Source organism: Trichophyton verrucosum (assembly GCF_000151505.1).
Source record: "Trichophyton verrucosum HKI 0517 chromosome Unknown contig00383_1.f1.exp, whole genome shotgun sequence".
Taxonomy (NCBI): domain Eukaryota; kingdom Fungi; phylum Ascomycota; class Eurotiomycetes; order Onygenales; family Arthrodermataceae; genus Trichophyton; species Trichophyton verrucosum.
The window spans coordinates 65,529-80,081 of NW_003315380.1; the positions used below are offsets into that span (position 1 = coordinate 65,529).

Here is a 14,553-nt window from a genome sequence, read left to right on the forward strand (position 1 = left end):
CGATATATCGAACCAAGGGCAGCCACCGGCTAAGCAGCGGGAAGAATCCATGGATGAACAACGGCAATCCTGCAGGGCGAATCCGGATACCACAACTTTTGAGCCCACAATCTTCCCTTAGCGAACCAAGGAACAACATCAGAGATGTAACCATTATTTCCTAATGATTTTCTTGTCTTAGTGTTTGGTACGTATGAACCTACATCGGGTAATGACGTCGAAAACCCAGGGAACGATGAATGCTGCAGCATAGCTTAATTTAATCACTGACGGCTGGTTCTGCTTTCAAGGGGAAAATAGGCTTATGGATGAAGTGTATTTCTGCGGCAGATAACGAAATAAATCAACTACAGACATCTGTCTTGCAATATAGCTTTATGAATTTCCAATTCGGCCAGAGTCAAAACACTTCAGCGGTCCTTTTGCAAATCGTCAGATCATATGCATAACTACAACGTGAAGAATGCGATTTTGCATGACCTCCATATGACACCAAGTTCCTGCTGTATGATGAGAATTTCACAAGCAAGCAAACATGGCGTTGATATGCATCGTGTGCATCCTCATCTGCCTTGTCCCCCTTTCTTGCTCTTGGGCCCAAAATCTGATATATCACCTTTATCGCAAGTGAACGACTGACCGTTATGGGTTAAGTCAGGCGCAAAAAGTGGCTCGGTTGCCCGTCTCTCTGACTCCAATCAGGTAACCGACTCGGCCGTTTGGCTGGTTTGCTTGACGCTGCGACCACCGGGCTAGCTCGCTGGGTCATTGCGCGGGATAACTAACGAAACGGGAGAAGAAATCGAAAGAAAAAGCATCGAAGGCACAATAAGGACGAGGAGGAGGAGGAGGAAGGAATATGCTTCTCGTAGCTTCTTGGCTTGATATTGCGTTCAACCAGGTATCAGTGCTGATAGGAAGCGTGGCTTTATTTTTGTGAACAAAGAAAGATAGTCATTCTGGTCACTCAAGGGCCAACTAACTCACTAGTTATCCGGGGAATATAATTTGCAAAAGTGAGAGCCAATGCTTCTTCAGAACTGGCGAAGAGGCCAATCTCTTCTCGAATGCTACCTTGAAGGGTACATACAACAAAGTTGCATGCATTGTTAATAGTGTGGCGACATGTTGTAAGAAGCTGCAAAAAGGCCATAGTTACTAGAGCTCTGCACATGTGGCAAATGAAGGATTTACGCTGGTTCGGGCATTCGAAAGAGCTGGCATTATTTATTGGTTTGAGAGCCGTTAGATAGAAGGGGTATGTAAACGCCAATAAGTTTACATAGCTATAGTAGTAGTGACTAGAATGATATAACGGGGCATCGGAGGAGGGTCAGGAAATAATGAGAACGAAAATGAGAACCATCGAGCAGGTATAATAATAACACGTAAGGGCGAATAGAGAAGGGTAACAGATGATGAATTCTTCAACCGTATGCGCCGAGCAAAGATATCGGATCATTCTCCCACCAATCTGAGAAGAGCAAAAAAGTAAGCCAATAGGAAGAAAGAAAGAAAAAAAGCTGTCTAGGAAGTAAAAATGATGGGAAACGATGAGAGGACATGGTACATGAGGGAGACTGTGGGTGTGGAAATGGATATATGCCCCTTGAGGCGTGGCACATAGATACGTATAGAAATGAGAATTTATCTCAGGGCCACTTCATGAACATTGTAGTGGAATCTTTTTCTCCGAAGGAGCATCGGAAGCTCCATTTTCGCCAGGGTTGCCCACCTGTGTGGCGATAGTTTGAGAGGTATCATCCATCGGCTTCGTTAAACCATTCGTAAGCTCAGTATCGTTCTTATTCGTACCATCAACTAGCTGCGGTTGGTGATTGCGTGTGTGGTCTTCAATACCATTAAGCAATTGCCGGTCAATTTCCATCGACTCTGGTATTTTATTGATATGAGTCTCCTCGTCATTTTTATCAGATCCAGGGGAGCCATTGGCTTCGGGTTGATCGGCGGGACCATTGGACGTCGATGCAAATGGGTTAGGATAGTCAAATCGCTTGGTTCCGCCGGGACTTTCAGGATCAGTGTCGTGTTTTGTGTCCGGGTTGTCACCTAGCATGCTACTTCTCGCCCGTCGAACGCTGAAGCGCAGGGGCCTTGTTGCCGTGGAAGGAGTACCCAGGCGTAGGGGTTTGCTCTTTTTGGGCGTATTATGTCCGCTCGTCCTTGCTGGAGATTGTGCAGTGGAGCGAACCTTTTTCCGAGTTCCAAATGGCCGGCCTGGTCGTCGCTTAACGGTAGGAGTACTGGTACTGGCACCTTGAGGCGGAGGGAAGATCTCGAACCTCGTTGGGGGAATGCCAAATGCAGGGTTTGAAGGAGTAGATGACGATTGACGACCATTAGTGCTAGGAGCTTGTTTCGCCATAACATCGGCGAATGACAGAGCGCTGGTGGAAGGCGGTCCTGGAGCGTCGAACAATGAAGGCGAAGCTTCAGAGAAGCCCTTTCCATTGGTATTGACAGTATCAGCACCACTTCCTGCAACGCTGTTTGCTGTATCCGCGTCACTTGCGCTAATGCCGAGGCCATATCCGTTGCTGGGTATGGAATTAGTTGCAGCAGTTGGCTCATCGGCATCAATCTCTTCGCGAGGAGCGACAGTATGAATGGGCGCATGGTCATAGTGGGACTTGTTACTACGGCCCATTATATACGGCGTCCATACCAGAGAATTAGGATTCAACTTGACGTAGCCCTTTTTCTCCCAAGACTCTATGTACCTTTCAAAAAAATCGTAGTCCAAGCGGAGCGCATAAGTCTTAGTGACAGGATCACGGACGAGAGCACTCAGGCCTTCTAACGCGGATATAACATCATCGGGAGTCATACCGGTCTGTTCAGATATCGCTGTAATGCTTGTCGGTGATTTTTTATCCCGAAACTTATAACATAGAACAAGACGCCAGTAATTGCGATAGGAAACCAGGCCCATATCAGATAATGGTTTTTCCGGAGAGCCTGTTCTTCCTTCTAGTCGGGTGAGAAGATAAGAAAAATCAATCAGGAGATTTCCATAACCCTTTCTCTGGTGGATTGGGAGGGTCAGGATACAGGAGACATTATTCGAGGAACTCGGTCGCTTCTCTTTGCTGAAATATCCAACAAAATGACAGCCCCATTCATCATATTCTGTCATGACGTAGAATAAGAAAGGCTCCACGTCATAATAGAGTGTCTTTGAACCCAGGAAGAGCTTGGCCAGTAAACAGAGATTTTGGCAATAGACGGGATTCTTCCGCCCGTCAACTTCAAATATAGAAACAGACCCTTCCCGATAAATCTCATCGCCCGGAGGATGCTTTGCAGGGCATTTGAGTTTATGTCTCCATGCAACGAAATCGGAGTTCATATACTTGAGGCAAAATTCGCAAATGTATAAAACCCGATTGCGACTGTATTCTTCAGGATATGGTGCAGCATACCAAGTCTCAATCTCATAACCGCCAAAGTTGATATACTTGATTTTGCTTGGTGGCCCAGACAGCTTTTGAGAAGAGAGGAGAGCATTATCCGAGTCTTCCTCATTTGCCATCATTTTCTTCCGCCATTCTTCTTCTGCCTTTTGACGAGCTGCCTCAAACTTATCCCTATCTGTCGACAGAGGTACAGTTCGCGACGTATCGGCTTCGGCCTCAGATAAAATTCCACCATAAGGCTTTGACTTGAGTTCATCATTTTCTCGGTCGTGGAAGGAGTAGAAAGGTGCAGCATATGGAGTTGGGTTTGTCGGTGCAAAGTGTGATACCAGGGGAGGCTCAGGTATAGTTGGGGGTTTAGGTAATGGTCTTCGCCGTTGGCTCCTCGGCCTTGGTTTACTGTTCAGTATCTTTTGAATCTTTTCCTGGTCAAGATTGAATGACAGTATTAACCGCCCTTCTTGTTTCTGCACAACGCTGCAGTAATACTTTTGTGCGTTTCTCGTTCTCCTCTGGCGAGGTGCTCGGTTTTCGTGCACAGTTGTAACATCATTTTCTGCAAGTTGGTTCTGGCTCGGGGCACGCGAGCGACTCCCGCTGGCCCTCGTTGTCGGTAACGCTTGTCCGTGCGGAGGAGTGACTTTCCGTCGTTTCCGTGTGGTCGAGCGTCTATTTTCAGCCTCATAGGATGATGATTTCCTTTTTCGCAAAGAGCGGGAGCCATCCAGTGGATCATCTTCGATGATTAATGAGTTAAATACGGAATGAGAATTTGGATCTTGGGTATCATTGTCCGCAGGGAGCAGATCTTTTGTAACACTAGAGACAGTAGATTTTTGTCGAGCGGTGGAGGAGTTCCTTGTGTCCGGTTGGGAGTGCAAATGTTTACATAACGGACACTTCCATTTACCGGCATCTAAAATTATAAGTTAGTTGATCAGGATCCGAACTAGGCTCTCATGCATAGTGGCAGGGGTTCCGCATACCCTCATCGTCGTTAAATATGCCTTCCTCGCGGCCGCATTCCCTATGACCTGTGGAACCGTTAGCTAAGCCCCCTGTCATAGTTCAAGCCAAGCCTGTCCCTGCAGAACTTACAATGAACACTACATGTGTCGCATATTAATGGCTCTTCAAAGACTTCACTTGGATCATGCTCTTCATCCTCTTTACAAACACTGAAGGAAGAAAACTCCAGTTAGTAAGAAGTGGAACATATGCAAGACGATCAATCCAAACACGATCAAGACTCACATGCAATTGTTCTCAACAGGGGGTTCTGTATCAGCATCCTCTTGTTCGTTGCTTTCAGCTTCCCATTCCTCTTCAGCTTCGGAGTCAGATTCAGAGGACGCTTCACTGGCAACTGCATTACTCTCGTTTGAAAGCTCTTCGAATTCAGCATCCAGTTCATCTGCTTCACTTGCCGATTTGCCATCCTCGCTAGCACTTCCTATAACTGCAGCATCCTGATCCACCTTCTCTTTAGAATCATTTCCATCATCTATGAGGCTGGGTTCCTTTTCGTGGTTGACATTATTTTCGTCCACAGCACCTCCTTCATCAGTGTCCCCTTTTCCATGGTATGTCCCATCAACCGTCACAGTCGAGTTTTCATACGTCGTGACTATCCCAGCCTGCGCAGTCGCATCATAAAACTCAGGGTCCTCGTCCCCTTCAGCGTCTTGTTCGCTATCTATTTCTGGTTCTTGTTCGGGATAGTTGTTATCGTAAGCGGCCAGTGGGGTTGCCGCCATGGTATGAGCCACTACAGTCGCCAGATTGGCGAGCTGTTTGCACCATCCGGAATTCCCCTTTTCTATCTCTCCCCTTCGTCTTTTTTTGTCTCTTTGCTTCTCCTTGGTTGATAGCAAATTCAAACACGTAGACTCGTCTCGGCTTTCTTAGGAATCGGGCTTTCGGCGGCTCAAGGCTCAATATCGATGGACCACAGTCATTGAAAAGGCCTCCCCGTAGATACACGGAGGTGTAATTTTGCGCAGATATGTCCACGCCGAGATATTCACTGGGCGTAGAAAGAGTTAGCTATGCAAGTCTTTTCCTGGAGAGCTCTCGGGAGGCGTTTTCTTTAAAACCATGCGGACGCGACCACCGCCAGCTCGCCACCGGCCGCACCTGGAGAACACAAAGGACAACTAACCGGTAAGCTCCTCTGCTGCAACGCGTAAATCGAAGGAAACCCCGGTCTTATCAAGGGCCGACGACTCTTTTTACGCCGTTTCTTGCTCGCATCCCCTCCCTTCTTTGACTTGAAGTTCGAGCCATTCAGCGAAAATTGCTGACTTATCAACGCCAAGCTTTATATCGCGCTAGTCCGCATCGGGCCTCTAGTGGCCCTGCTCTCGTTGCTTTCTCCGACGTCCGTCGACTTTTTGCCCTGGGACGCCGTCGCCAGTGAGATTACGGACAAGAAAAAGCAGAACAGCAGGATAGTCGTTGCGTCGCGGAAATGGGAGTTCCCTTCGAGGCTTTGCTCCCTTATGGGATCATCATCGGTGTGAGTGTGGACCGTTCCCGGGGAGTGGGAGTGAGCAAATGTTGATGTGAACCGCTTTGCCCGCAGTTGTTCGGTGTGACTGGTGTCGGTCTTTCGACTCTCAAGTACTATTCAAACGGCCGCAAGAACCCAAGAAGAGGAATTGATGCGTGGGATCAGGTATGTTGCGGAGCTACTTCCCGTTCAACCTTTCAATTGGGCCTGATCTTTGACTAACTCTTTCATAGCAAAGTAAGTTGCAGCATCGGCTTGCGAACCTGTTACGTTTCAGAGCGCCTACGACGATTCAATTACTGACATCATTACTCAATCCTTCAGTGATGGAACGAGATTTACGGCTTACAGGCCAGAGGAGAGGACAGACAAGCAATCACGCCGCACCCCCAGGCTTCGCATACAGCAACCCGTGGAAGGTATGCCCGGATGCATTACGATACCCCACGATTCCGCCAAATATCATCAGAAGCGCTAACATCCCGTCTCAATATAGCTGGAGCCAAGAATCAACTAGTTTATCTATATGTCTATTCAAAGGTCTATCATAATTCCGGAAATTATCTATGACATACATCCATCATCATTCAATCATCAGAGACTTGCTTGATCTCGGTGCTCCTTCCGCGAATACCGCGGATCTCCATCGGCAGGAGATGTACATTAAAGAAATCCTTCAGCGCAGCAACGCGTTCCTCCTCGCTTTTTAGAGTTTTCAGAATTTCAACGTTCCCCTTTTGGTTTCTCTTGACAATGTTCTTAAGGAGCATCAAGGCTCCGTCGATACCATTGTCTGCTTCGTTGAGGGTGAATTTCGTAAAGATGATCCCTTGGGTAAAGCCACTTGCTGGATGCACGCTGGTCCAATAATTCATGATCTCATAGTCTTCAGGTGTGAACTCGATTTCGTAGAAACAATAGGCCATCACCCACTCGCTGTCAGAGTCCTTGCGGAATCGATATAGCCATGGCTGCTGGTCTGGATCAGTGTTTATACTCAGATTCTTTCGAATCAAGCTCATCTGAACAACACCAGGTAGAACCGGTTGTCCTTCTTTCAGCAGCAAAGGCTGCGTAGGTCCCTGGGGCCCAAATCCAACATCCACCTTTGTTCTCCGCTTAGCATATCTTCACTCCACGGTTCGTGGTCTATGGTGTAACCTGACTTACCATGTACCTGACATCGCCTATAGTGACTATCAATACCTGGTGGCCACTTATCCAGCACCGGTGTTAGCCTAATACCCAATGTCGAGTCACATTTAGAGACCACCACTTACAATCCATGAAACTCGGCATTTGCAGGCCCAGGAGCTAGACTCTTTGAAACCCTTGCCCCTCCAGGGTAGAACTTGAATCCAAGGGTCCGAAGCACAATTGAAAAAAGCCCAGTGTTTTCCACGCAGTAGCCACCAAGCCCTCTTTCCACTATCTTATGGTACAGCACATCTGGATCGAGCGATATTGAATGGTGTTGAGAATAATGTAGGACCAAGTTTGAGAATGGGAACGTCACCAAATGCCGACGCTGGAGAGTGAACAGTGCTTCTCGAGGATCAGAAATGACCAGCAGTTCAATGTCTTCCAGCTTCTTCTCTCCGTCACCACGCTTGCATTGGTAGAGCCGGCTAAAGTACTCAACCAATTGCTCCCTAGAAAAGGTTGGCTGGCATGTTGTTGTAGATACATCTGCCATTGTGTCTTTGAAAATATCCTGTCCTTAACTGATGTTGATTTAATACCAAGTGGTTAACTATCGAAAGAGCAATTAGGAATAACTAGAAAATATGCCTCCAGGCAGCAGCTAGTTGAATATTTAAATCATACAGCGATCTAAATAGTTAGCACAGCGGCTCTTTTGGCCCGTCACGAGCCATACGAGAAACAGGATTATGATAGACGCTTGCTTATCAATAACATACGCAGTTCTAGGCCCTATGCTTCAGCAATACCTGTAGGCCGACTTTGGATCATGTGGTTAACCATACGAGCTGCCAAGGTGGCTGGCTTGATGATATTTCATAGAGGAGGAATTGTTGATGCCGGCAAAGTTCCGAATCACTAACTCACCACCTGCATGAAGTGGATAACTATTAAGGCTGGATTAATAATGGCCTGACGGTCCTTGAGGTTCCGTCTCGCAGTCGAGATGCCATCATCGGTGTTAGCATATCTGACGTGACCATACATGATAAATTGCTACTAACATTGAATAACCCCCATGGCGGGAACAGATGAGGAGATATTCGCAGCTCTGGAGGAGTATTCTGCGTGTGACGTATGGGCAATTCTCATTCTATTTTTTCGTGGGTGCTACTAATACGCAGCGTCAGATATCAGATGCTCTGTTGAAGCTAGAGGATGTCCCGAAAGGTGCAACCAAATATGCCGGATTCATAGCTGACATCGGTATGTCGTAACTTCATGATGACAGATACGTATCCCTTTGGAATATGCCTAGCCTAACATTCAAATGAAAAGTGCCGTTTTCACCGTCTAGAGATGTTGAGAATCTGCCAAAGATAATCGGTTATGCATCCACAGTTAAGTTTATACCCAAGGATGACCCGTTACCTACCGAGTCCCAAGATGAAAAACATGGGTTTAAGGCCGAAACACATTGGGTAGATCATACGAATGCAAATACCATTGTGTTGCTTGATCAGCCAAGGGGTCAGAAATGTGCTATTCTAGGTGGAATTATGGCCTCACGGATGAAAGTGAGAGGTGCAAAGGGGGCCGTAGTCAATGGTCGGGTGAGAGATCTAGCTGAGCTACGAAGCCTTGGATTTCCAGTGAGTACCATCATTGCTTCAGATTTGTGCTACATAATCGGCATACGGTTGGATATTAAGTGTGGGCTTATAGGTATGGGCCAAGGGCACTTCGACAGTGGGAACCGGCGCAGAGGCTAAAGCTGCGATGCGGAACGTGCCAATTTCCATTGATGGAGTAACCGTTTGTCCAGTAAGTGGTCTTAATTCTGGTTGTTTATTCAATTTCAAGAGTCGTTAATTGATGGGCTTGCAGGGTGATGTACTATTCTGTGACCCTCTTGAAGGCGTCGTAAGGATACCAAATGGATTGATTCACGATGTCTTGGAACTAATGCCCAAGCTCGTTGCTGCGGATGATAAGGTAAAGGCTGACGTGTTGAATGGGTCAACCGTTTTTGAAGCCTTCAAGACTCACAGAAGCAGCTAAACTTCCTACACTTATTCTGTATAGACGGTGAGATTCAACGTGATATACTTGATATATTTGAGAAAACAAGGAAAGGTAGTGCTATATAATTGATATAAAATACAGTTAAATCATCTCACGGGACAAGTCGCTTTTATCCTCACAACATGTCATTATATAGGGGCAAAAAAGAAAAGAAGAAACATATAACCATCTAAATGCTCGCTGTAGGGAGTTTCAACATCTACTCGGCAACCCAGACAGCGGCCATGCCCATTCCAGTTCCAATACACATACTAGTAACGCCAATCTTCTTGTTCGTTCGCTTCAGCTCAGTCAACAATGTGCTGACCTGGCGAGAGCCAGTGCATCCAAGAGGATGGCCAAAGGCAATAGCACCACCCTTAGGGTTAACTTTTTCGAAGGGAAGACCAAGCTCCTTGGTGCACCAGAGAGCCTGGGAGGCAAACGCCTCATTGATTTCATAAATGTCGACGTCTCCCTTGGAAATACCGGCCTTCTCCAATGCAACAGGAATGGCCTTCCATGGTCCCTGGCCCATGAGAAGAGGCTTGACACCGACAACGCTGGCAGTAACGTACTTGCCAATGATCTTCTGTCCGAGCTTCTCAGCAGTAGAACGCTTCATAAGGAGGACAGCGGCAGCACCATCAGAGATCTGAGAGGAGTTTCCAGCATGGATGGAGCCATCAGCGGCGAAGGCCGGTCGGATCTTGGAGAGGGACTCAGGGGTGATGCCAGGTCGGACACCATCATCGCGGTTGACTGTGATGGTCTTCTCTTCCTGAGTCTTGGGGTCAACAAACTTGACGGTGAGAGGGGCAATCTCCTCGTTGAAAAGGCCGGCTTCCTGAGCCTTGATAGCCTTCTGGTAGGAGGAGGCAGCGAAGACATCCTGATCCTTGCGGGAGATCTTGAGGTCCTTGGCCATGTCTTCGGAGAGAATTCCCATGGGAACCTTGCAGTTAGCAGCCTCCATATGGTTCTCGAGGAGCTCAGAGAACTCAGTGACGGCTCCGGGACTAAATACTTGATTAGTATGTGATCATACAAATAGCAAAGTAGCTGGGGCATAACATACCCGTATTGAGAAGACATGCTCTCAACACCAGCTCCGATGCCAACATCGATGACACCGGCCTTTATGGCATTGGCAACATCGACGATAGCCTGCAGACCACTGGAGCACTGTCTGTTCAAAGCCTTGACGGCAGAAGTCTCGGGGAAACCAGCGGCCAAAGCAGCAGCACGGAACTCAGTGGCACCACCACCGGGAGGTAGAACTGATCCAACAGCAATATCCTCAACGAGCGAGGGGTCGATCTTAGATCTCTCGATCAGAGCCTTGAAGGCACCGACCAGGAGGTCAGCAGCAGCGGTGTCCTTGAAGCCGCCCTTGCCGCCCTTCGTTATGGCCGTTCGAAGAGCACATGTTACAACAATATCATCTGGGTTTTTCTCGAGAATAGCAGAGCTTCCGCTCTTGCCTGGGGTCACTTGCTTAGAGATCTGAGCGAGACGCTGGTATGCTGGAGGAAGATATCACATGTTAGTAGATGGTACGCTCTATGACGTAGCTTGGGATAGCACTCACTGGCAGACATGATGGATGAAGTGAAGGTGTATGCAGACAGGACGGTGTAAAGAGAGTCTCTAGAGGCAGCTATATGCAAGAAAGATGAGGAGAAGAAAGGAGCAGAAGGGGTTGGATATCTCGGGTGTTGCGCTTTATATGCTGCTGCTTTTCGTCCGCCGAACATCTGATTAAGGGACGATCTTTAAGGTTCGCAAAAAGTTGCCGAGGCACACGGAACATATATTTACCCTTTCCGCGATTACGTAATGGACCGAGTTTCCGTCACGTGAAGCTTGTCTGTTGGCTTTGATGCTTTTTTGGAGAGAAAAAGTCCATGTGAAGATTCTACGGCGTCGCGAGAGGAAGATATAGGTTTGTTATAGACCGCAAGGGCTACGCAAGATGTCATTTGCTCCCAGATTGTTGGTATCGGGTAAGGGGTTGCGATGTGCGCATAGCCGGCTCACTATAGCTTCGCGCATAAATATTGAAACGGTAGCTATCACACTCTCTAGTCTTTCCAATATATCAGACTAACAGAGTATCAGGCAGGATCACCCCTCTTATCCTTCGGCCGCAACGTTTCCACTGTGCTATCGAGGTCGCGGGCTCTCCACCATGCATCTGCCACACAACAATTGTCCTCTTTATCGTCCTTCCGCGATCTCTCGAACCTAAGACAGCCTACAGCAGGGGTAGTATGCCGCTCCTTCACCTCCTCTAGTCGCAATGCGGCTTCTTCCCCCTCTACCGAGCCGTCTGGGGAAGAATATGTCAACCCATACAAGGCCAAGAGGAAATGGCCACCGGATATGAGCAAACTATCACCAAAACAACAGTTCAGACTAGAGCGTAAATACAGGCGTCGGTCGAAACAAAAATGGGCAAGACCAACGTGGACAAAATGGACAAAGTTGGTTCAATGGGGGTTAATTGGATGTAAGTTTTTGAAATTGTCCTGGATTCATTGGCTTTCTGTATTGTTTTTATGGTACAAGGGAAGCTAACATATACACCCTCTAGTCGTGTTGGTATATTCGGTCCTCTTTATGGAAATGAAGGATGCTGGACCCAATCCATTCCAAGGAGTAAGGATAAATCTCCATAAATTGGCGAAAATGAGAATTTTAACGGCTAATTGTGAATAATAGTTCCGAGATTATCTCAAGGGGCTTCTTGATGATTCAGTATTGTCAGGACGTCGACCTGCGCTTCGAAGCGAATCTACTTCCTCTGTAGAGAAGACCGGAAGCCAATAATTGGTCCTGGAATTTTGTACGAATATCATGTCGGTTTCTTTTTATGTCTGTGTTATTAGCGGCATTTTCCCTATTTTACTGTCTCCATAGAATCGCATCTCTCCTCCAATGGTTCTAGAGAGGTGATCCAACATATCTAAAGCTTCATCTATGATGGCAACACTGTGTATAATAAGGATATAGAATGTATATTATTCTCCTTTACTTACCACTGGCGGTTGGTAGACCCCTGGTCCGGCGATGCGGACAGCAGCACTAAATATAGACCACCACCAACATCTTATAACAACGTCATCATCATAACACGCCTTTATCAAATCGACAGGCAGCCTATTGACTTGAGATCACTCTTCCAGTGTGCATAAAGCCGATTTAACATTTCTTTGCTTCGGAACAATTTTAAGGTAAGCAACCCTATTATTTGGTTTATTTATGCGGGGTCACAGGTATTACAGCCGCAACTTTCAGCTCCAGCTTCATCTCAGCTCAGGGACGCGATCATCTCCTTCTGCTAACAAGCTGGCCAGCAAACCCCCCTTCCATCCTCAAAATAACCCGTATCACTCTCTCAATCCAGAATTGAAACTACCACACATTTGTTTAAAGATGGCCTTTCGCAAAGTAAAGGTCGGGATCATTGGGTACGTCACAATCAATGTCGTGGAACGTCCATGTTCCTCCAATATATTCAGCACTTTACTGACCACCCCATTCTATTTATATTCATTTCGTAGTTGTGGAGAGGTGTGACAGGTGATACATATACCAAATTTCCAACACCTCTCGGACATATTCATCGTCACTTACCTGTGTGATATTTCTGCTATGGCCCTGGAGCACTGCAAGAGCAAAATCTCCAACCCGCACCTTCAGACCACCAAGAATGCGGAAGAGTTATGCCAGTCTCAGGAAGTGGAGGTCGTTCTTGTTGCGAGTAATGACGCGTACCATGTTCCGCATACCTTGCTCGCCCTGAAATACAACAAGTTTGTCTTTTGCGAGAAGCCTATGGCTCTATCGTTAAAGGACGCGGAAGCGGTCTTGGAGGCTGAAAAGCTTTCGTCTGGTAGGGTGATGGTTGGGTATATGAGGCGGTATGCAGGGGCCTTTGTCGACGCCATCAACGAAATAGGTGGCATTGGCGGCGTCACTCATGCAACAGTCAGGGATATCCTCGGCCCCAACTCGTGTTTTATTGCACAGTCAGGCACTTTTCCTAAGAAGTTCTCGGATCACAATGAAAACGATGCAGTAGAGCTTGCCACAATGACAAGCCAGGCCCTGGAACAGGCGTTATCCGTTGAGCTTGGTATTCCGGTTAACCCAACCACTGCAAACATGTGGAAACACTTGTCGGGGCTGGCTTCTCACGACCTGAGTGCCATGAGAGAGTGTTTAGGTGTTCCTAACAGGGTGCTTGGTGCTTCTATTTGTTCAGATACAGGTCCACAGTTCTGGAGGTAAGCTATGCCATTGTTCTTCAGCTAATCATATCCAGAGAAAATCGAGAGCCCCTTAATACAGCTAGATACCTAACAAATTGTAGTGCTCTGTTCAAATATCCAGGTTTTGCTGTCTCCTATGAGTCGGGATGGGATGAGATACCACGGTTCGATGCGAGTATCGAAGTGTTTGGGAGGACAAAGACCGTGAAGATCTGCTATGATACCCCATATGTCAAGGGACTGCCAACAACCATGGTTGTTCGTCAACTAGGTCCCAACGGTGAATACATAGAGTCCACCGTTCGAAAGACGTACGAGGATCCGTTCACTCTGGAGATGAAGGAATTATACGAAGCTGTGGTGAATCAAAATAAGATTATCAAGACAACAGCAACGGATGCGGTGGCGGATATCAAAATTTTCCAAATGATAATGAAGACTGGGTATGAACAGTCGCTATGAGTTTTATCGTGATGTCTCTATTTTCGTTTTCCGAACCATCTATCTATTCATGCCGTATTGAATATGATGATTCTCTAAGCTCTAAATTAGCAGTCGGGCGTGAAGCAGCCCCCCTCCTACCGCGTTGCCCATTCGTTATCTAGGCTGCTTTGGAAGACGCATTGCCTTCCCTTGCACTGGGATACCATCTCGGTCTACCGCGAACCGAGTAAAGTTCATCAAGGCTTGATGAAAAATTTCTTGCTCCTTGGAGTATATCCCAACTGAGACCCAACAGAACATCCACCAACGGAATTTGGCTAGCAGCCCCCAGCTAAAAGGAATGCTGAAATTCTGCATACACACGTACTCAAAATATATAGGATACCAACCGGATTGGTCCCAGTCAAGAAGCCAAAGCCGAAATTTTTCATCGACAATGATATTTCTGGGTGCGAGGTCTTGGTGCGAGAAGGTTAGGGGATATTGCCGGTCTGGTTCGAAGGATGTCGCCGTGTTGGTCGATGCTGACAACGACAGCGCTCTGTATGCTGCCGCTCTGCGTTTCCGTGAAGGAGAAGGAGATACGTTATACCAATATCGTACAAATGCCGTGATGGTTTCGGAGCTCGCGTGAGGTGGGAGGCCATAGTAGGTACCCAACCACATAGACCTGCAT

General features: G+C 47.2%; 4 protein-coding genes across 4 annotated transcripts; 1 reads left to right on the forward strand and 3 right to left on the reverse strand.

Annotated features, from left to right (window-relative positions):
• Positions 1–1,663: 1,663 nt before the first annotated feature.
• On the reverse strand, positions 1,664–5,194 carry TRV_05063 (histone acetyltransferase, putative; the record flags this gene model as incomplete). Its single annotated transcript, XM_003020791.1, has 3 exons — positions 1,664–4,353; positions 4,536–4,615; positions 4,692–5,194. The coding sequence occupies 3 exons, from the start codon at positions 5,192–5,194 to the stop codon at positions 1,664–1,666; spliced, it is 3,273 nt and encodes a 1,090-aa protein (XP_003020837.1).
• Positions 5,195–6,536: 1,342 nt separating this feature from the next.
• On the reverse strand, positions 6,537–7,645 carry TRV_05064 (N-acetyltransferase family protein, putative; the record flags this gene model as incomplete). The annotated part of the gene is made up of 2 exons (XM_003020792.1): positions 6,537–7,077; positions 7,230–7,645. The coding sequence occupies 2 exons, from the start codon at positions 7,643–7,645 to the stop codon at positions 6,537–6,539; spliced, it is 957 nt and encodes a 318-aa protein (XP_003020838.1).
• A 1,731-nt stretch (positions 7,646–9,376) lies between these two features.
• On the reverse strand, positions 9,377–10,913 carry TRV_05065 (3-ketoacyl-CoA thiolase (POT1), putative; the record flags this gene model as incomplete). Its single annotated transcript, XM_003020793.1, has 3 exons — positions 9,377–10,175; positions 10,235–10,682; positions 10,748–10,913. 3 exons carry the CDS (start codon positions 10,911–10,913, stop codon positions 9,377–9,379), a joined length of 1,413 nt encoding a protein of 470 aa, XP_003020839.1.
• A 1,900-nt stretch (positions 10,914–12,813) lies between these two features.
• TRV_05066 (NAD binding Rossmann fold oxidoreductase, putative) lies at positions 12,814–13,895 on the forward strand (the record flags this gene model as incomplete). The annotated part of the gene is made up of 2 exons (XM_003020794.1): positions 12,814–13,448; positions 13,535–13,895. 2 exons carry the CDS (start codon positions 12,814–12,816, stop codon positions 13,893–13,895), a joined length of 996 nt encoding a protein of 331 aa, XP_003020840.1.
• Positions 13,896–14,553: the final 658 nt, after the last annotated feature.